Source organism: Rhinoraja longicauda, chromosome 2 (genome assembly GCF_053455715.1).
Source record: "Rhinoraja longicauda isolate Sanriku21f chromosome 2, sRhiLon1.1, whole genome shotgun sequence".
In the NCBI taxonomy this organism is placed as follows: Eukaryota; Metazoa; Chordata; class Chondrichthyes; order Rajiformes; family Arhynchobatidae; genus Rhinoraja; species Rhinoraja longicauda.
In genome coordinates this window covers 36,510,329-36,524,996 of record NC_135954.1, presented here as the reverse complement: position 1 = coordinate 36,524,996, position 14,668 = coordinate 36,510,329, and the positions used below count along the sequence as shown (strand labels likewise).

General features: G+C 45.2%; 1 protein-coding gene across 2 annotated transcripts in view; it reads right to left on the bottom strand.

Annotated features, from left to right (window-relative positions):
* The window catches only part of sri (sorcin), a 45,263-nt gene that overhangs the window by 14,546 nt on the left and 16,049 nt on the right, over window positions 1-14,668 (bottom strand). Inside the window, exon 2 of one of the 2 annotated variants that reach the window (XM_078417272.1) lies at window positions 1,075-1,239. In XM_078417272.1, coding sequence (XP_078273398.1) covers window positions 1,075-1,239 — 165 coding nt within the window. The remainder of the gene's footprint in view (window positions 1-1,074; window positions 1,240-14,668) is intronic. The other variant, XM_078417283.1, reaches the window with a different exon arrangement.

The following is a 14,668-nucleotide window of genomic DNA, read 5'->3' as shown; positions in this document are numbered from 1 at the left end:
CCTCTCCACCCCATTCTCCAGCCTTCTCCCCATAACCCAACACCCTTACTAATCAAGAATCTGTCAATCTCCGCCTTAAAAATATGCTGAATATAAAAATTCTGACCACAATTGAATTCTGACCACTGCGAGCGGACTCAGTTTTAAAATTCCCATTTTCGTTTTCATGCCCTCCCACTTCCTACCTTCGTAATGTCTTCCAGCCTACAGCTCCGCAAGAATTCTCCATTCCCCCGAATCAAACCTCACATACATCGCCAATTTTTAACATTTCTTCTGGGAAATGCAACTTCCTGCACCACACAAATATAACTTCTAATTTAGCATTGTCTATTTGGTTACATCTATCCTATTTATACTGCTCATTATTTTATATACTTCTATCAGGTCACCTTCCAGACTCCGGCGTTCCAGAGAAAACAGCCCATGTCTGTCCAACCTCTCCTCGTAGCTAATACCCCCTAATCCAGGCATCAATCTGGTAAACCTCCTCTGCACCTTTCCAAAGTCTCCACATCCTTACTGCAATGGGTCAACCAGAACTGCACGCTATGTCCCAAATAAATAACTTGACAAGAATAAACTAATAAAGTCTGAAATTCATTGCTTGCTGGAGGAAGAAATCTCATCATATTCAAAACAATACTTGAATTTGATATGCTGTATTCTGTGGGTTACAAACAGAAAACGAGATTTTCCTAAATAGCTTTTATTTAGGCCAGCACCACAGCAATGGATCAAACACCCTCCCTCCATGCTCTAAATTTCTAATGGTTCTAATTTAATAAATGCATGTAGGGCACAGGGATCATACTGCCCTATTTAAAACATGTAGGCTCCATGCATTTAAAAAGACTGCAAATTATTGACTTCATTAACTGGGAGCTTACAAATAATAAGGTCCCAACACAAAATGTTACCCATCCATGTCCATCAGAGATGCTGCCTGACGCGCTGAGTTGCTCCAGCACTTTGCGTATTATAACATGGGTGAATGCACAATATCCATTTATGCAATCTCCTTCACCGAGCAGTGCACTTCACACAAGTGTCAACTGACAAAATGTAATCTACCTGACCAGCCACTGCGGCAAAGTATCCATAGAGTGGATCCTGTTGTTGGCCTGCAAATGCTCCGTAACCTCCACCTCCAGGAGCCCCTGGATATCCCTGACCGCCACCTCCAGGAAAACCTGCACCACCGGGCCCACCTGGTGCACCTCCGTACTGAGGAAACTGCTGAAGAGTGAAGAAGAACAAGGTCACAACAGATTACTCAACACTGTCAAACATGAGTAGTGGTGTAAAACGTTATTGTGAGAGCTTAGTGTGGGAATTACTGAGCGTTTCCAGGTTCAATGGAATATACAGATCCATCCCTTCTGCCCTCACCCGCTTGATGCCTTCACACCTTGCCAGCCTCTAGAAACGTCAGAAAACATTACTGCTCAACTGTTCCCTAAACTAGGCCCAGGCAAAGGAGAACAACCCCTATCAATTGTGAAAAATAATCCATTAAATGAGAAAACAAATGAACGTAGTTTAGGGCCAGTCCCACTTAGGCGATTTTAAGGCGACTGCCGGTGACTAGGCTGTCACTGACAGTTTGCCGGGGTGTCGCGGACATGATCGTGAGGAGTCTTCAAGGAATCGTAGTGGATCTCGGCACGTCGCTGAGAAATCAACCGGATTGAAATTTCTCGGTCACAGCTGGCTTGTTGCCAGGTATCGTTGCTTATTATAACATATAACATATAACAACTACAGCATGGAAACAGGCCTGTCCGGCCCTACCAGTCCACGCCGACCATTCTCCCTGACCTAGTCTCATCTACCTGCACTCAGACCATAACCCTCTAATCCCCTCCTATCCATATACCTATCCAATTTACTCTTAAATAATAAAATCGAGCCAGCCTCCACCACTTCCACCGGAAGCCCATTCCATACAGCCACCACCCTCTGAGTAAAGAAGTTCCCCCTCATGTTACCCCTAAACCTTTGTCCCTCAATTCTGAAGCTATGTCCCCTTGTTGGAATCTTCCCCACTCTCAAAGGGAAAAGCCTACCCACGTCAACTCTGTCCGTCCCTCTCAAAATTTTAAAAACCTCTATCAAGTCCCCCCTCAACCTTCTACGCTACAAAGAATAAAGACCCAACCTGTTCAACCTCTCTCTGTAGCCTAAGTGCTGAAACCCAGGCAACATTCTAGTAAATCTCCTCTGTACCCTCTCCATTTTGTCGACATCCTTCCCATAATTTGGCGACCAGAACTGCACACCATACTCCAGATTCGGCCTCACCAATGCCCTGTACAATTTTAACATTACATCCCAACTTCTATACTCGATGCTCTGATTTATAAAGGCAAGCATACCAAACGCCTTCTTCACCACCCTATCCACATGAGATTCCACCCTCAGGGAACAATACACAGTTATTCCCAGATCCCTCTGTTCCACTGCATTCCTCAATTCCCTACCATTTACCCTGTACGTCCTATTTTGATTTGTCCTACCAAAATGCAGCACCTCACACTTATCAGCATTAAACTCCATCTGCCATCTTTCAGCCCACCCTTCCAAAAGGCCCAAGTCTCTCTGTAGACTTTGAAAATCTACCTCACTATCAACTACACCACCTATCTTAGTATCATCTGCATATTTACTAATCCAATTTGCCACACCATCATCCAGATCATTAATGTAAATGACAAACAACAGTGGACCCAACACAGATCCTTGGGGTACTCCACTAGACACTGGCCTCCAACCTGACATACAATTGTCAACCGTTACCCTCTGGTATCTCCCATTCAGAGATTGTTGAATCCATCTTGCAACCTCACTATTAATACCCAACGATTTAACCTTCTTAATCAACCTTCCATGTGGAACCTTGTCAAATGCCTTACTGAAGTCCATATAGACAACATCCACAGCCTTGCCCTTATCAATTTCCCTGGTAACCTCTTCAAAAAATTCAAGAAGATTAGTCAAACATGACCTTCCAGGCACAAATCCATGTTGACTGTTTCTAATCAGGCCTTGATTATCCAAATAATTATATATATTGTCCCTAAGTATCTTTTCCATTAATTTTCCCACCACAGACGTCAAACTAATAGGTCTATAATTGCTAGGTTTACTTTTAGAACCTTTTTTAAACAAAGGCACAACATGCGCAATGCGCCAATCTTCCGGCACCATCCCCGTTTCTAATGACGTTTGAAATATTTCCGTCATAGCCCCTGCTATTTCTGCACTAACTTCCCTCAATGTCCTAGGGAATATCCTATCAGGACCTGGAGACTTATCCACTTTTATATTTTTCAAACGTGTCCGTACCTCCTCTTCTTTAATCCTCCTAATTTCCATCACTACTCTACTTGTTTCGCTTACCTCACATAATTCAATATCCTTCTCCTCGGTAAATACCGAAGAAAATAAATTGTTTAATATCTCCCCCGTTTCTTCCGGCTCAGCACATAGCTGTCCACTCTGACTCTCTAATGGACCAATTTTATCCCTCACTATCCTTTTGCTATTGACATATCTGTAGAATCCCTTGGGGTTTACTTTTACATTACTTGCCAAAGCAGCCTCATATCTTTTTTTCGCTTTTCTAATTTCCTTCTTAAGATTCCTTTTACATTCTTTATATTCCTCAAGAACCTCATTTACTCCCTGCCGCTTATATTTATTGTATATCTCCCTCTTTTTCCGAACCAAGTGTCCAATTTCCCTGGAAAACCACGGCTCTTTCAAATTATTATTCTTTCCTTTCCACCGAACAGGGACATAAAGACTCTCTACTCTCAAAATTTCACCTTTAAATATCCTCCATTTCTCTATTATATCCTTTTCATAAAACAAAAAGTTCCATTTCACTCCTTTTAAATCCTTTCTCATCTCCTCAAAATTAGCCTTTCTCCAATCCAAAATCTCAACCCTTGGTCCAGATTTGACCTTCTCCATAATGATATTGAAACTAATGGCATTGTGATCACTAGACCCAAAGTGCTCCTCAACACATACCTCCGTCACCTGACCCATCTCATTTCCTAACAGGAGGTCCAACACTGCCCCTTCTCTGGTAGGCACCTCTACGTATTGCTGCAAAAAACTATCCTGCACACATTTTACAAACTCCAAACCATCCAGCCCTTTAACAGAATGTGATTCCCAGTCTATATACGGAAAATTGAAATCACCCACAATCACTACTCTGTGCTTACTACTAATATCTGCTATCTCCTTACATATTTGCTCTTCCAATTCTCGTTCCCTATTTGGCGGTCTATAATACACCCCTATAAGTGTTGCTAAACCTTTCTCATTTCTCAGTTCCACCCTAACAGCCTCCCTAATCGAGCCTTCTAGTCTGTCCTGCCAAAGCACTGCTGTGATATCCTCCCTGACAAGCAATGCAACACCCCCACCTCTTGCCCCTCCGATTCTATCACATCTGAAACAATGAAATCCTGGAATATTTAATTGCCAATCACAACCCTCCTGCAACCATGTTTCACTGATCGCCACAACATCATACTTCCAGATGTCAATCCAGGCTCTAAGCTCATCCATCTTTCTTACAATGCTCCTAGCATTAAAATATACACATTTAAGGGACCCATCATTTCTTATTCTCAGTTTATTTCTTTTCCCTTCTTTCTCTCCTACATATTAGGTCTGAGTGTTTCCCTTTTCTGCCTCCTGCCTCACACACTGCCTGTTAGCTATCTGTGTTTGAGTCCCTCCCCCCAACCGTACTAGTTTAAAGTCTCCGCAATTATTTTAGCAAATCTCCCCGCCAGGATATTGGTTCCCCTCAGGTTCAGATGCAACCCGTCCTTTTTGTACAGGTCATACTTCCCCCAGAAGAGGTCCCAATGATCCAGAAACTTGAAACCCTGCTCCCTGCACCAGTTCCTCAGCCACGTATTTATCCTCCACCTCACTCCATTCCTATTCTCACTATCGCGTGGCACAGGCAGTAAGCCTGAGATTATTGCTTTGGAAGTCCTTTTTTTTAAACTCTCTTCCTAGCCCCCTAAATTCTCCTTTCAGGACCTCTTCCCTTATCCTACCTATATTGTTGGTACCTATATGTACCACGACCTCTGGCTCCTCTCCCTCCCCTTTCAGGATATCCTGGACACGCTCAGACACATCCCGGACACCGGCACCAGGGAGGCAAACCACCATCCGGGTCTCCCGACTGCGTCCACAGAAACGCCTACCTGACCCCCTCACTATAGAGTCCCCTATTACTATCGCTCTCCTCTTCCTTTCCCTACTCTTCTGAGCAACAGGGCCGGACTCCTTGCCAGAGGCCCGGGCACCGTCGCTGCCCCCAGGTAGGCTGTCCCCCCCAACCGTACTTAAGGAGTACTTATTTCCAAGGGGTACAGTCACCGGGGTACTCCCTAGTCCCTGCCTCTGCTCCTTGCCCCCCCTAACAGTGCCCTCCCGTGGTCTAGGAGTGACCACCTCTCTGTAACTCCTATCTATAACCTCCTCACTCTCCCTGATCAGACGGAGGTCATCAATCTGCCGCTCCAGGTTCCTAATACGGACCCTTAGGAGCACCATCTCGTCACACCTGGCGCAGATGTGGATGTCTGGAAGACTATCAGACTCCCAGATTCCCCACATCCGACACCCAGAACAAAAAACTGCCCTGGCACTCATACTCCCCAAACAAAGCCCCGTGCTCGGTTACTAAACCTACCGCCCGGCCGCTGCTCCAACCGCCCACCCCAAAGAACTGAGTGATCTCCTGGGAGAGGCGAAAAACCGGATTAAAAACCCAGGCCAATTTGGGAAAAAAAAATCCGGGAAATTCCTCTCCGACCCCAAGCTAGGCGATCGAAATTTGTCCGGGAGATCACACAGGTCTTACTCCTTACTATCCCCACACAATCCCCACACAATACTTCCCAAGCAACACAGCTTGGTGCTGCTGCTGCTGCTGCTGCTGCTACTTGCTGCTACTTGCTGCTACTGCTGCTGATTGCTGCTTATTGCGGACACTGTCGCATGCTGTCCCCAGGTTTGCTAGGTTCTCAAGCACGTAATATTAAATTAAGTAAAGTAATTTGAAGATACCATAAAATACTTGTGTTTAACCAATTTACTTACTGTCTGGACATTTGACAGGTAGATTGGAGGCGACAGTCTGATGGTCAGGTAAGCGTGGGAATTTTTGCGATGTTTATGGCCATCAGCGATTACATTTAAAGTAGGCTCCCAACCCAGAAACCAGATATGCATCTCCCGTACATTTTCAAAGAATGCCCACACTCCGCACAAAAATCCATTTAACCACGTTTAAAATTAAATTTCTTAATACTGCTATTAGTAAACTAGAAGTCAATCCAGTTTATGCCTTGTTACCGTGAAGCTTGGTTTTCAAGTAACCCTGACATGATGTTATATTTCAAAATTCTCAAGTAAGTACAGACGTCAGTGATTTCAGCGAAAATTAGGACGCCGGAGAAGCATTGATAAGCGTGGGAATTTTGTGATGTTTCCAAAGACGGTGTAATCTCGACCTGACTCGGCATTGTCGTGGTCATTGTCGTAGGGTAAAAGAAAATTTTGGCGATCTGTTAAATTCTCTAACAAGAATTAGTTTGTAAGGTCTCTCTCAATCCATGCTTGTCTGCAGGATTTCCCAAGTAACTATTCTACTACTGACATTGTTAAATTATGCATTCAGGGGAATTCTATTCAACATGTTGACACATCATGGACAATGGTCTTCGATTTCTCAGTCTTCCACATGCTCATGCCATGCACTTTCGAACATATTGTGTAGATTCCCACCGAAGCTATGACCATCGATGTTTACCTTCCTCTTAATTCATTATATCAGCTGTTGGCTCCACTTCATTCTTTTCACCATTCAGTCAATGATCCATATTATAAAAAAATTAAAACACAGCAGAATCTACACCGTAAATGGTAGGGCCCTGGAGAACATTGTAGAACATAGACTGGGGGTACAGGTACATAGATCTCTGAAAGTGGTAACACAGATAGATAAGGTGAAGTACAGATACAAAACATTTTGTATCTGTACTTATGAAAATAACTGCAGATGCTGGTACAAATCGATTTATTCACAAAATGCTGGAGTAACTCAGCAGGTCAGGCAGCATCACGGGAGAGAAGGAATGGGTGACGTTTCGGGTCGAGACCCGGCCCACAGCTCCACCCGACCCACAGACACCGCGCTGGGCCCACAGCCCCCACCAGGCAGAGCCCCTCAGCACTGCTGGGTCCTACTGCCCACCCCCTACTACAGGTAACTGCAGCAGGGGTTCCACTGGGTCTCCCCCATCCCCCCCTAGCCAGGCGACCCCCAGTACTCCCCACATCGGTCCTCATGTCCCCCTCTGCCCTGCTAACCCACCACCCCCTCACCAGACATCCCCTCCCCCTCCCCCCCTGCCTCCATCCAACCCCAACCCCCACAATTGCCGGGTGTTCACCATCCCCCCTGACCTCCCCCTTTCAGACACCGAACGGTCGATCCTCAGCAGAGGCCTTACCTTTGTTCCCCTCCGCCCCCACATCAACGAGTTCCGCGTCCGCCATGACGTGGAGCTCTTCTTCCACCGCCTCCGCCGCCGAGCCTTTTACCATGGGAAGGAGTCCTCACCCCCCAGTGATGACCCCTTCTCCCGTCTCCAATGGACCCCCTCCTCTTGGACCCCTCCTTTTGGCCAACTACCCTCACTAGAACTTTTTATCTCGAACTGCCGGCGTGACATCAGCCGCCTCAAATTCTCCACTCCCCTGACGAACTCCAACCTCTCCCCTCCTGAACGTGCAGCCCTCCACTCACTCCGCAACAACCCGGACTTAAGCATTAAACCCGCTGACAAGGGAGTGGCTGTGGTAGTCTGGCGTGCTGACCTCTACTGGACCGAGGCCAGACGACAACTATCAGACACCTCTTCCTACCTATCCCTGGACCATGACCCCACCGATAAACACCAGACCTTTATCAGCAGCACCATCACTGACCTCATCATCTCCGGCGATCTACCCCCCAGTGCCTCCAATCTCATAGTTCCCCAGCCCCGCACGGCCCGATTCTACCTCCTACCCAAAATCCACAAACATAACTGTCCCAGCAGACCCATTGTCTCTGCCTGCTCATGCCCCACCGAACTTATCTCTACCTACCTCGACTCCATCCTATCCCCCTCTGGTTAAATCCCTCCCCACCTACGTCCAAGACACCTCACACGCTCTCCATCTCCTTGATAACTTCCGGTTCCCAGGCCCCCACTCCCTCATCTTCACCATGGATGTCCAGTCACTCTACACTTCCATCCCCCACAAGGATGATCTCAAAGCCCTCCGTTTCTTCCTCGACCGTAGAACCAGCCAATCCCCATCGACCAACACTCTCCTCCGCCTAGCAGAGCTGGTTCTTACCCTCAACAACGTCTCCTTTGACTCCTCCCACTTCCTCCAAACCAGAGGCGTAGCTATGGGCACTCGCATGGGCCCTAGCTACGCCTGCCTCTTTGTTGGGTACGTCGAACAATCCCTGTTCCAGACGTACACTGGCCCCATCCCCGAACTCTACCTCCGCTACATCGACGACTGCATTGGTGCTACCTCTTGCAACCATGCAGAACTCACTGACTTCATACACTTCACCTCCAATTTCCATCCTGCCCTTAAGTATACCTGGACTATCTCGGACATCTCCCTCCCATTTCTGGACCTCACCATCTCCATCACAGGAGACAGACTAGTGACAGACATTTACTATAAACCCACTGACTCACACAGCTATCTGGACTACACTTCTTCCCACCCGGTCCCCTGCAAAAAGTCTATCCCCTACTCCCAATTCCTCCGTCTACGCCGCATCTGCGCTCGGGATGAGGTGTTTCACACTAGGGCTTCTGAGATGTCCTCGTTCTTCAGAAAACAGGGCTTCCCCTCCTCCATTATAGATGAGGCTCTCACTAGGGTCTCTTCTACATCCCGTAGCTCCGCTCTTGCTCCCCCTCCCCCCACTCGCAACAAGGACAGAATCCCCCTCGTTCTCACCTTCCACCCCACCAGCCAGCAGATCCAACATATCATCCACCAACATTTCCGTCACCTACAACGGGACCCCACCACTGGCCATATCTTCCCATCCCCTCCCCTCTCTGCGTTCCGCAGAGACCGTTCCCTCCGCAACTCCCTGGTCCACTCGTCCCTTCCTACCCAAACCACCCCAACCCCGGGCACTTTCCCCTGCAACCGCACGAGATGCAACACCTGTCCCTTTACCTCCCCCCTCAACTCCATCCAAGGACCCAAACAGTCTTTCCAGGTGAGACAAAGGTTCACCTGCACCTCCTCCAACCTCATCTATTGCATCCGCTGCTCTAGATGCCAACTTATTTACATTGGCGAAACCAAGCGCAGGCTCGCCGATCGCTTCGCTGAACACCTGCGCTCGGTCCGCATTAACAAAACTGATCTCCCGGTGGCCGAGCACTTTAACTCCCCCTCCCATTCCCAGTCTGACCTTTCTGTCATGGGCCTCCTCCAGTGCCATAGTGAGGCCCACCGGAAATTGGAGGAACAGCACCTCATATTTCGCCTGGGCAGTTTGCAGCCCGGTGGTATGAACGTCGACTTCTCCAACTTTAGATAGTTCCTCTGTCCCTCTCTTCCCCTCCTCCTTCCCAGATCTCCCTCTATCTTCCTGTCTCCACCTATATCCTTCCTTTGTCCCGCCCCCCTGACATCAGTCTGAAGAAGGGCTCGACCCGAAACGTCACCCATTCCTTCTCTCCCGAGATGCTGCCTGACCTGCTGAGTTACTCCAGCATTTTGTGAATAAATTGTATCTGTACTTTCTCTGCAGCTGTAACACTATATTCTGCACTCTGTTTTTTGCTACCTGTGGTATTCCTGTATGGTTACCTTATGATTTACCTTGATGGCACACAATGTCTCACATGACAAAAATAAATGAACATCCAAGTCATGTTACAACTGTAGAAGTCATTGGTGAGGCAACACTTGGGAGTAATGCATGCAGTTCACATTGCCCAGCTACAAGGGTGATGAACTGGACAATATTCAAATACTACCGTTGACATTTGCACCAGCCATGCCATCTTATAATCCCAATTGCCTGCACATGGTCAGAATCCCTCTATTTCCTACCTGTCCATTTGTAGACCTAAATGCCTCTTAAACATTGCCATTGTATCTGCTTCGACCACCTCTCCCGGCAGTGCATTCCAGGCACCCACTACTCTGTGTAAAATAACCGTGCAAAATAACAGATTTTTTCTAAACTTTCCCCATTCCACCTTAAATCTATGCCTTCTAGTGTTGGATATATCCATCCGAGAGTTTGCTTTCAAAGAGATAGTCGGTATTCATTGAACCAAATGGCCTCTTTCCATTTTAACAACCATTCATTGATTCTACCATCTTACTGAATGTGACTCGAGAGGGAGAATATTGAGTAATGTCTCTTCTCATCCAGGATATCTAGAACAGAGAACATTTTCAGAATAAGGAGTTGCCTGTTTACAGCAGACACGAAGAACTTCTCAGTCATGAATATTTGGAAATTACACCCCAGAGGTTTGAGGCATTAATTCATGAAAAGTATTCAAGTCCAATACAGCTGGATATTTGAAATAAAGGATCGTTTAAGGTTCCAGAGAACAGGCAGGAGTTGAGACCAAGATCAAGATCAGCCACAATCTTATTGCACAGGCAGAGCTATCTCAAGGGGGACATGTGATCCTCCCCCTTTCTCAGTTTCTCATATCCGTTGAAAACTTGCTTAAGTTCAGAGCAAGTTTCTTTACAATATCTAACTAAAAAAAAGTAGACCAGCATTTTACCAAACTGCATGGTTTTAAATGGCACATATGGTTGACTTTACGGTAGACACAAAATGCTGGAGTAATTCAGTGGGTCAGGCAGCATCTCGGGAGAGAAGGAATGGGTGACGTTTCGGGTCGAGACCCTTCTTCAGACTGATAAACTTTACCCGGTTTCTTGTGGGACTGAGGCATCTATTCTCCTGCGTTTGTATCACGTAAATGAGTTCTGAAAAAGTTGGAGCAAATTGAAAATTGCTTTGCATCTTAGTTGGAAACAAGAAAAAAAAACTGTAGAGATTCTTAGAGAAACTGTAGAGATTCTTAGAGATTCCTGGTGCTGCAAATGTGTTTTTGTTTGATCATTTTCTCTTCATTACCTTCAGTTCAGAGAGTGGAATACTTTCAACCACTCAGCATCAGTAGCATCAGCAGGGTTTTAAGGAAATGGCAGCTTAAGGAATTTTAATGAAAAGGAAATCAAGAAGAAACAACTGTTCATAAGCAGTGAACACACATATAGGCAATTCTCCATACATCTACACAGTATTTTATGACAGCTTGAATGTATGTGGATATCCAACAGGACTGTCTGGAAGAGCTCATGATTAAAAGCAAGTCTTTCTCAATCACAAAATAAGTTGTACTAACATATTCATGAATTCAAGTGTTACTATATAATTCATAATTTAATATGAAATGTCAACTTTTTTTTCTTTCCTCTCTTTCTGCTTGACCAGCTGAGTTCTTCCAGATTTTTGTTTCAGATTCCAACTTCAGCAGTTTTATTTGTTCTCCATTTTATGAATTAATAGACATAAATTGCAAGGCTTTTTCAGTGGTAGAACTACGAACTTTGAGTGTCTCACTGCTTTTAATTTATTCCAATTCATAGACAAAAATCACTAACTCAAAAGAAAATGACTCTCAAATCTTCTATTCAGAAACAGAATCTAGTTAATTAACTTGTATTTCTTGTTCAGAAATAAATAATGCACACTTCCTGGTAAACTGTGTGAGTTAGTAGTCTCAGTTGACATAAACATGCAAATGTGTTTGTTTTTAAGTTGGTATGGAGGTGCTAGCACCCTTCCCTGCACATCCTCTCTGACATGGTGTGCAAAACCAAGCATATTCAGGAATCAAACAACAGGCAATAATCAAAGGGCTCTGCCTGGCTGATGAGAGATGCCATCTGATCAGGTCTAGATTTCTGCCTGAAATGTCTCTACCCATTCACTCGAAAGATGCTGCCTGACCTGCTAAGTTCCTAAAGGAGCTCAAGATTCCAGCATCTGCAGTATCGCATATCCTTGTCACGGTTCATATTGAGCAGTCGTGTAACAAGAGGCTCTGATTTATAGACTGTTCTCAGGTCACATTCGAGCTAGATATCACATGGTGCTGGAAGATCATTAACTCAATGAAAGACACCCTTTGGTCTGCACGAAACCAATTGGTCTTCCAGCACATTGAGATGTCCATGAGGGAATGCTGTCAACTGGCACATTTGAGACAGTAGGGACTGAGGAGTAGCTTGGAGCAGCCATGGCAAAGGCTCTGTGGAGAAGGACCAGTTAGTCTATAGTCCTTCTACTCTTGAACATTGAGGCACCTGGCCCAGTAGGGAAAGCCCTCAAACAAGAGCTTTGCATTGTTTTCCTTTGCATATATTTTTATGAATAAAGTTTTAAGCTCATACAACAGGCATGTTTTCCAAACTGCATCCAACCTGCGAGACCATGAAGTGGGAATGGTAATTAGAGTCATATTAGAGCTATTTTAAAGTTTAATTCAGAGATACAGCACAGAAACAGGCCCTTAGGTCCACTGAGTCTACGCTGTCCAGTGAGCACTATCCCACACATATTAGGGACAATTTACAATTATACAAGGCCAATTAACCTACAAACCTGTACATCGCTGTAGTATGGGAGGAAACCGGAGAAAACGCACACAGGTCACGGGGAGAAGGTACAAATTCCATACAGACAGCACCCACAGTCAGGATCGAACCCGGGTCTCCGGTGCTGTACGGCAGCAACTCTACCACTGAACGACCTATTCTTACACAATAGATTTTTTTTTTCAAGTCCAAGTTAAAAGATTATCTTTTAATGCACTGAACTACCCAATATCCACCCACTTGTGGGTTTGTTTTCCGAAATAGATTTGAACATTAGTGGGATAGGAAATTCACCAGAACAAGCAAACTCCTGCTCAATGTGTTCCAATGGTCATTTACCTCAGTTGGTAAAAATAATTGTTCTTGCCATTCTCAGTCTAGACTAAGGGAGATCTTCTAGATGTCTGTTTGATACTTCTAGAGCATGACTAGATTTGGCTAAGACAGTTCATATAACCCTCATATTTCTATCTTCAGTCTGCCTTCAGTATCAGAACAAACCTTGTTCAAGAATGTTCATAAATGCACTGCTAAGGTGGCACAACTGATAAGAGCTGCTACCTTACAGTGCCAGAGACCCAGGTTTGATGCCAACCTTGGGTATTATCTGTGTGGAGTTTGTGCAGTCTTACTGTGACTGAGAGTATTTTTCCCCCCCTGGTTGCTCCAGTTTCCTCCCACATCCCAAAGATGTGTGGGGCTGCAGGCTAATTGGCCTCTGCAAATTTCCCCCAATCAATTGGAAATATCACAAAAGTGGGGTAACATAGAACTAATGTGAACGAGTAATTGATGGTCAGCATGGACTTGGTGGGCTGAAGGACCTGTTTTTATGCTTTATCTTTCCATTCAATTTGCCCCAATTTGAGGGCTGGTTGGAAGAAAGACCTTGATATCATTCTTGATTGCCAGAAAGACCAGGGATATTAAACGATAAAATTGCATAAAGTCAGAGTCCTACAGCGTGTAAACAGACCTTTCGGCCAAACGTGCCTACTCCGGCCAACATGTCCTATCTACACTAGTTCCACCTGCCTGCATTTGGCCTATATCCCTCTAAATATGTCCTATCCATGTGCCTGTCTAAATGTTTCTTAAATGTTGCAATAGTATCTGCCTCAACTACCTCTTCCAGCACCTCGTTCCATACACCTACCACTCTTTGTGTGAAGAAGTTACCCCTCAGATTTCTATTAAATCTCCCCCCCCCCCACCCCCACCATCTATATACTAAAACTCTCATTTGTTATCTTGTTTGTGACTGAACTTCAGCCAAAACGGTACACGATAGCGTGACAATTTTAGGCCCACCTTACTCACCATTGTAACTTTAGTGTACATAGACTGGGAATCACATTCTGTTAAAGGACTGGATGGTTTGGAGTTTGTAAAATGTGTGCAGGATAGTTTTTTGCAGCAATACGTAGGGGTACCTACCAGAGAAGGGGCAGTGTTGGACCTCCTGTTGGGAAATGAGACGGGTCAGGTGACGGAGGTATGTGTTGAGGAGCACTTTGGGTCTAGTGATCACAATGCCATTAGTTTCAATATAATTATGGAGAAGGTCAAATCTGGACCAAGGGTTGAGATTTTGGATTGGAGAAAGGCTAATTTTGAGGAGATGAGAAAGGATTTAAAAGGAGTGAAATGGAACTTTTTGTTTTATGAAAAGGATATGATAGAGAAATGTCCCTGTTCGGTGGAAAGGAAAGAATAATAATTTGAAAGAGCCGTGGTTTTCCAGGGAAATTGGACACTTGGTTCGGAAAAAGGGGGAGATATACAATAAATATAAGCAGCAGGGAGTAAATGAGGTTCTTGAGGAATATAAAGAATGTAAAAGGAATATAAAGAATATAAAGAATGTAGAAGGAAATTAGAAAAGCGAAAA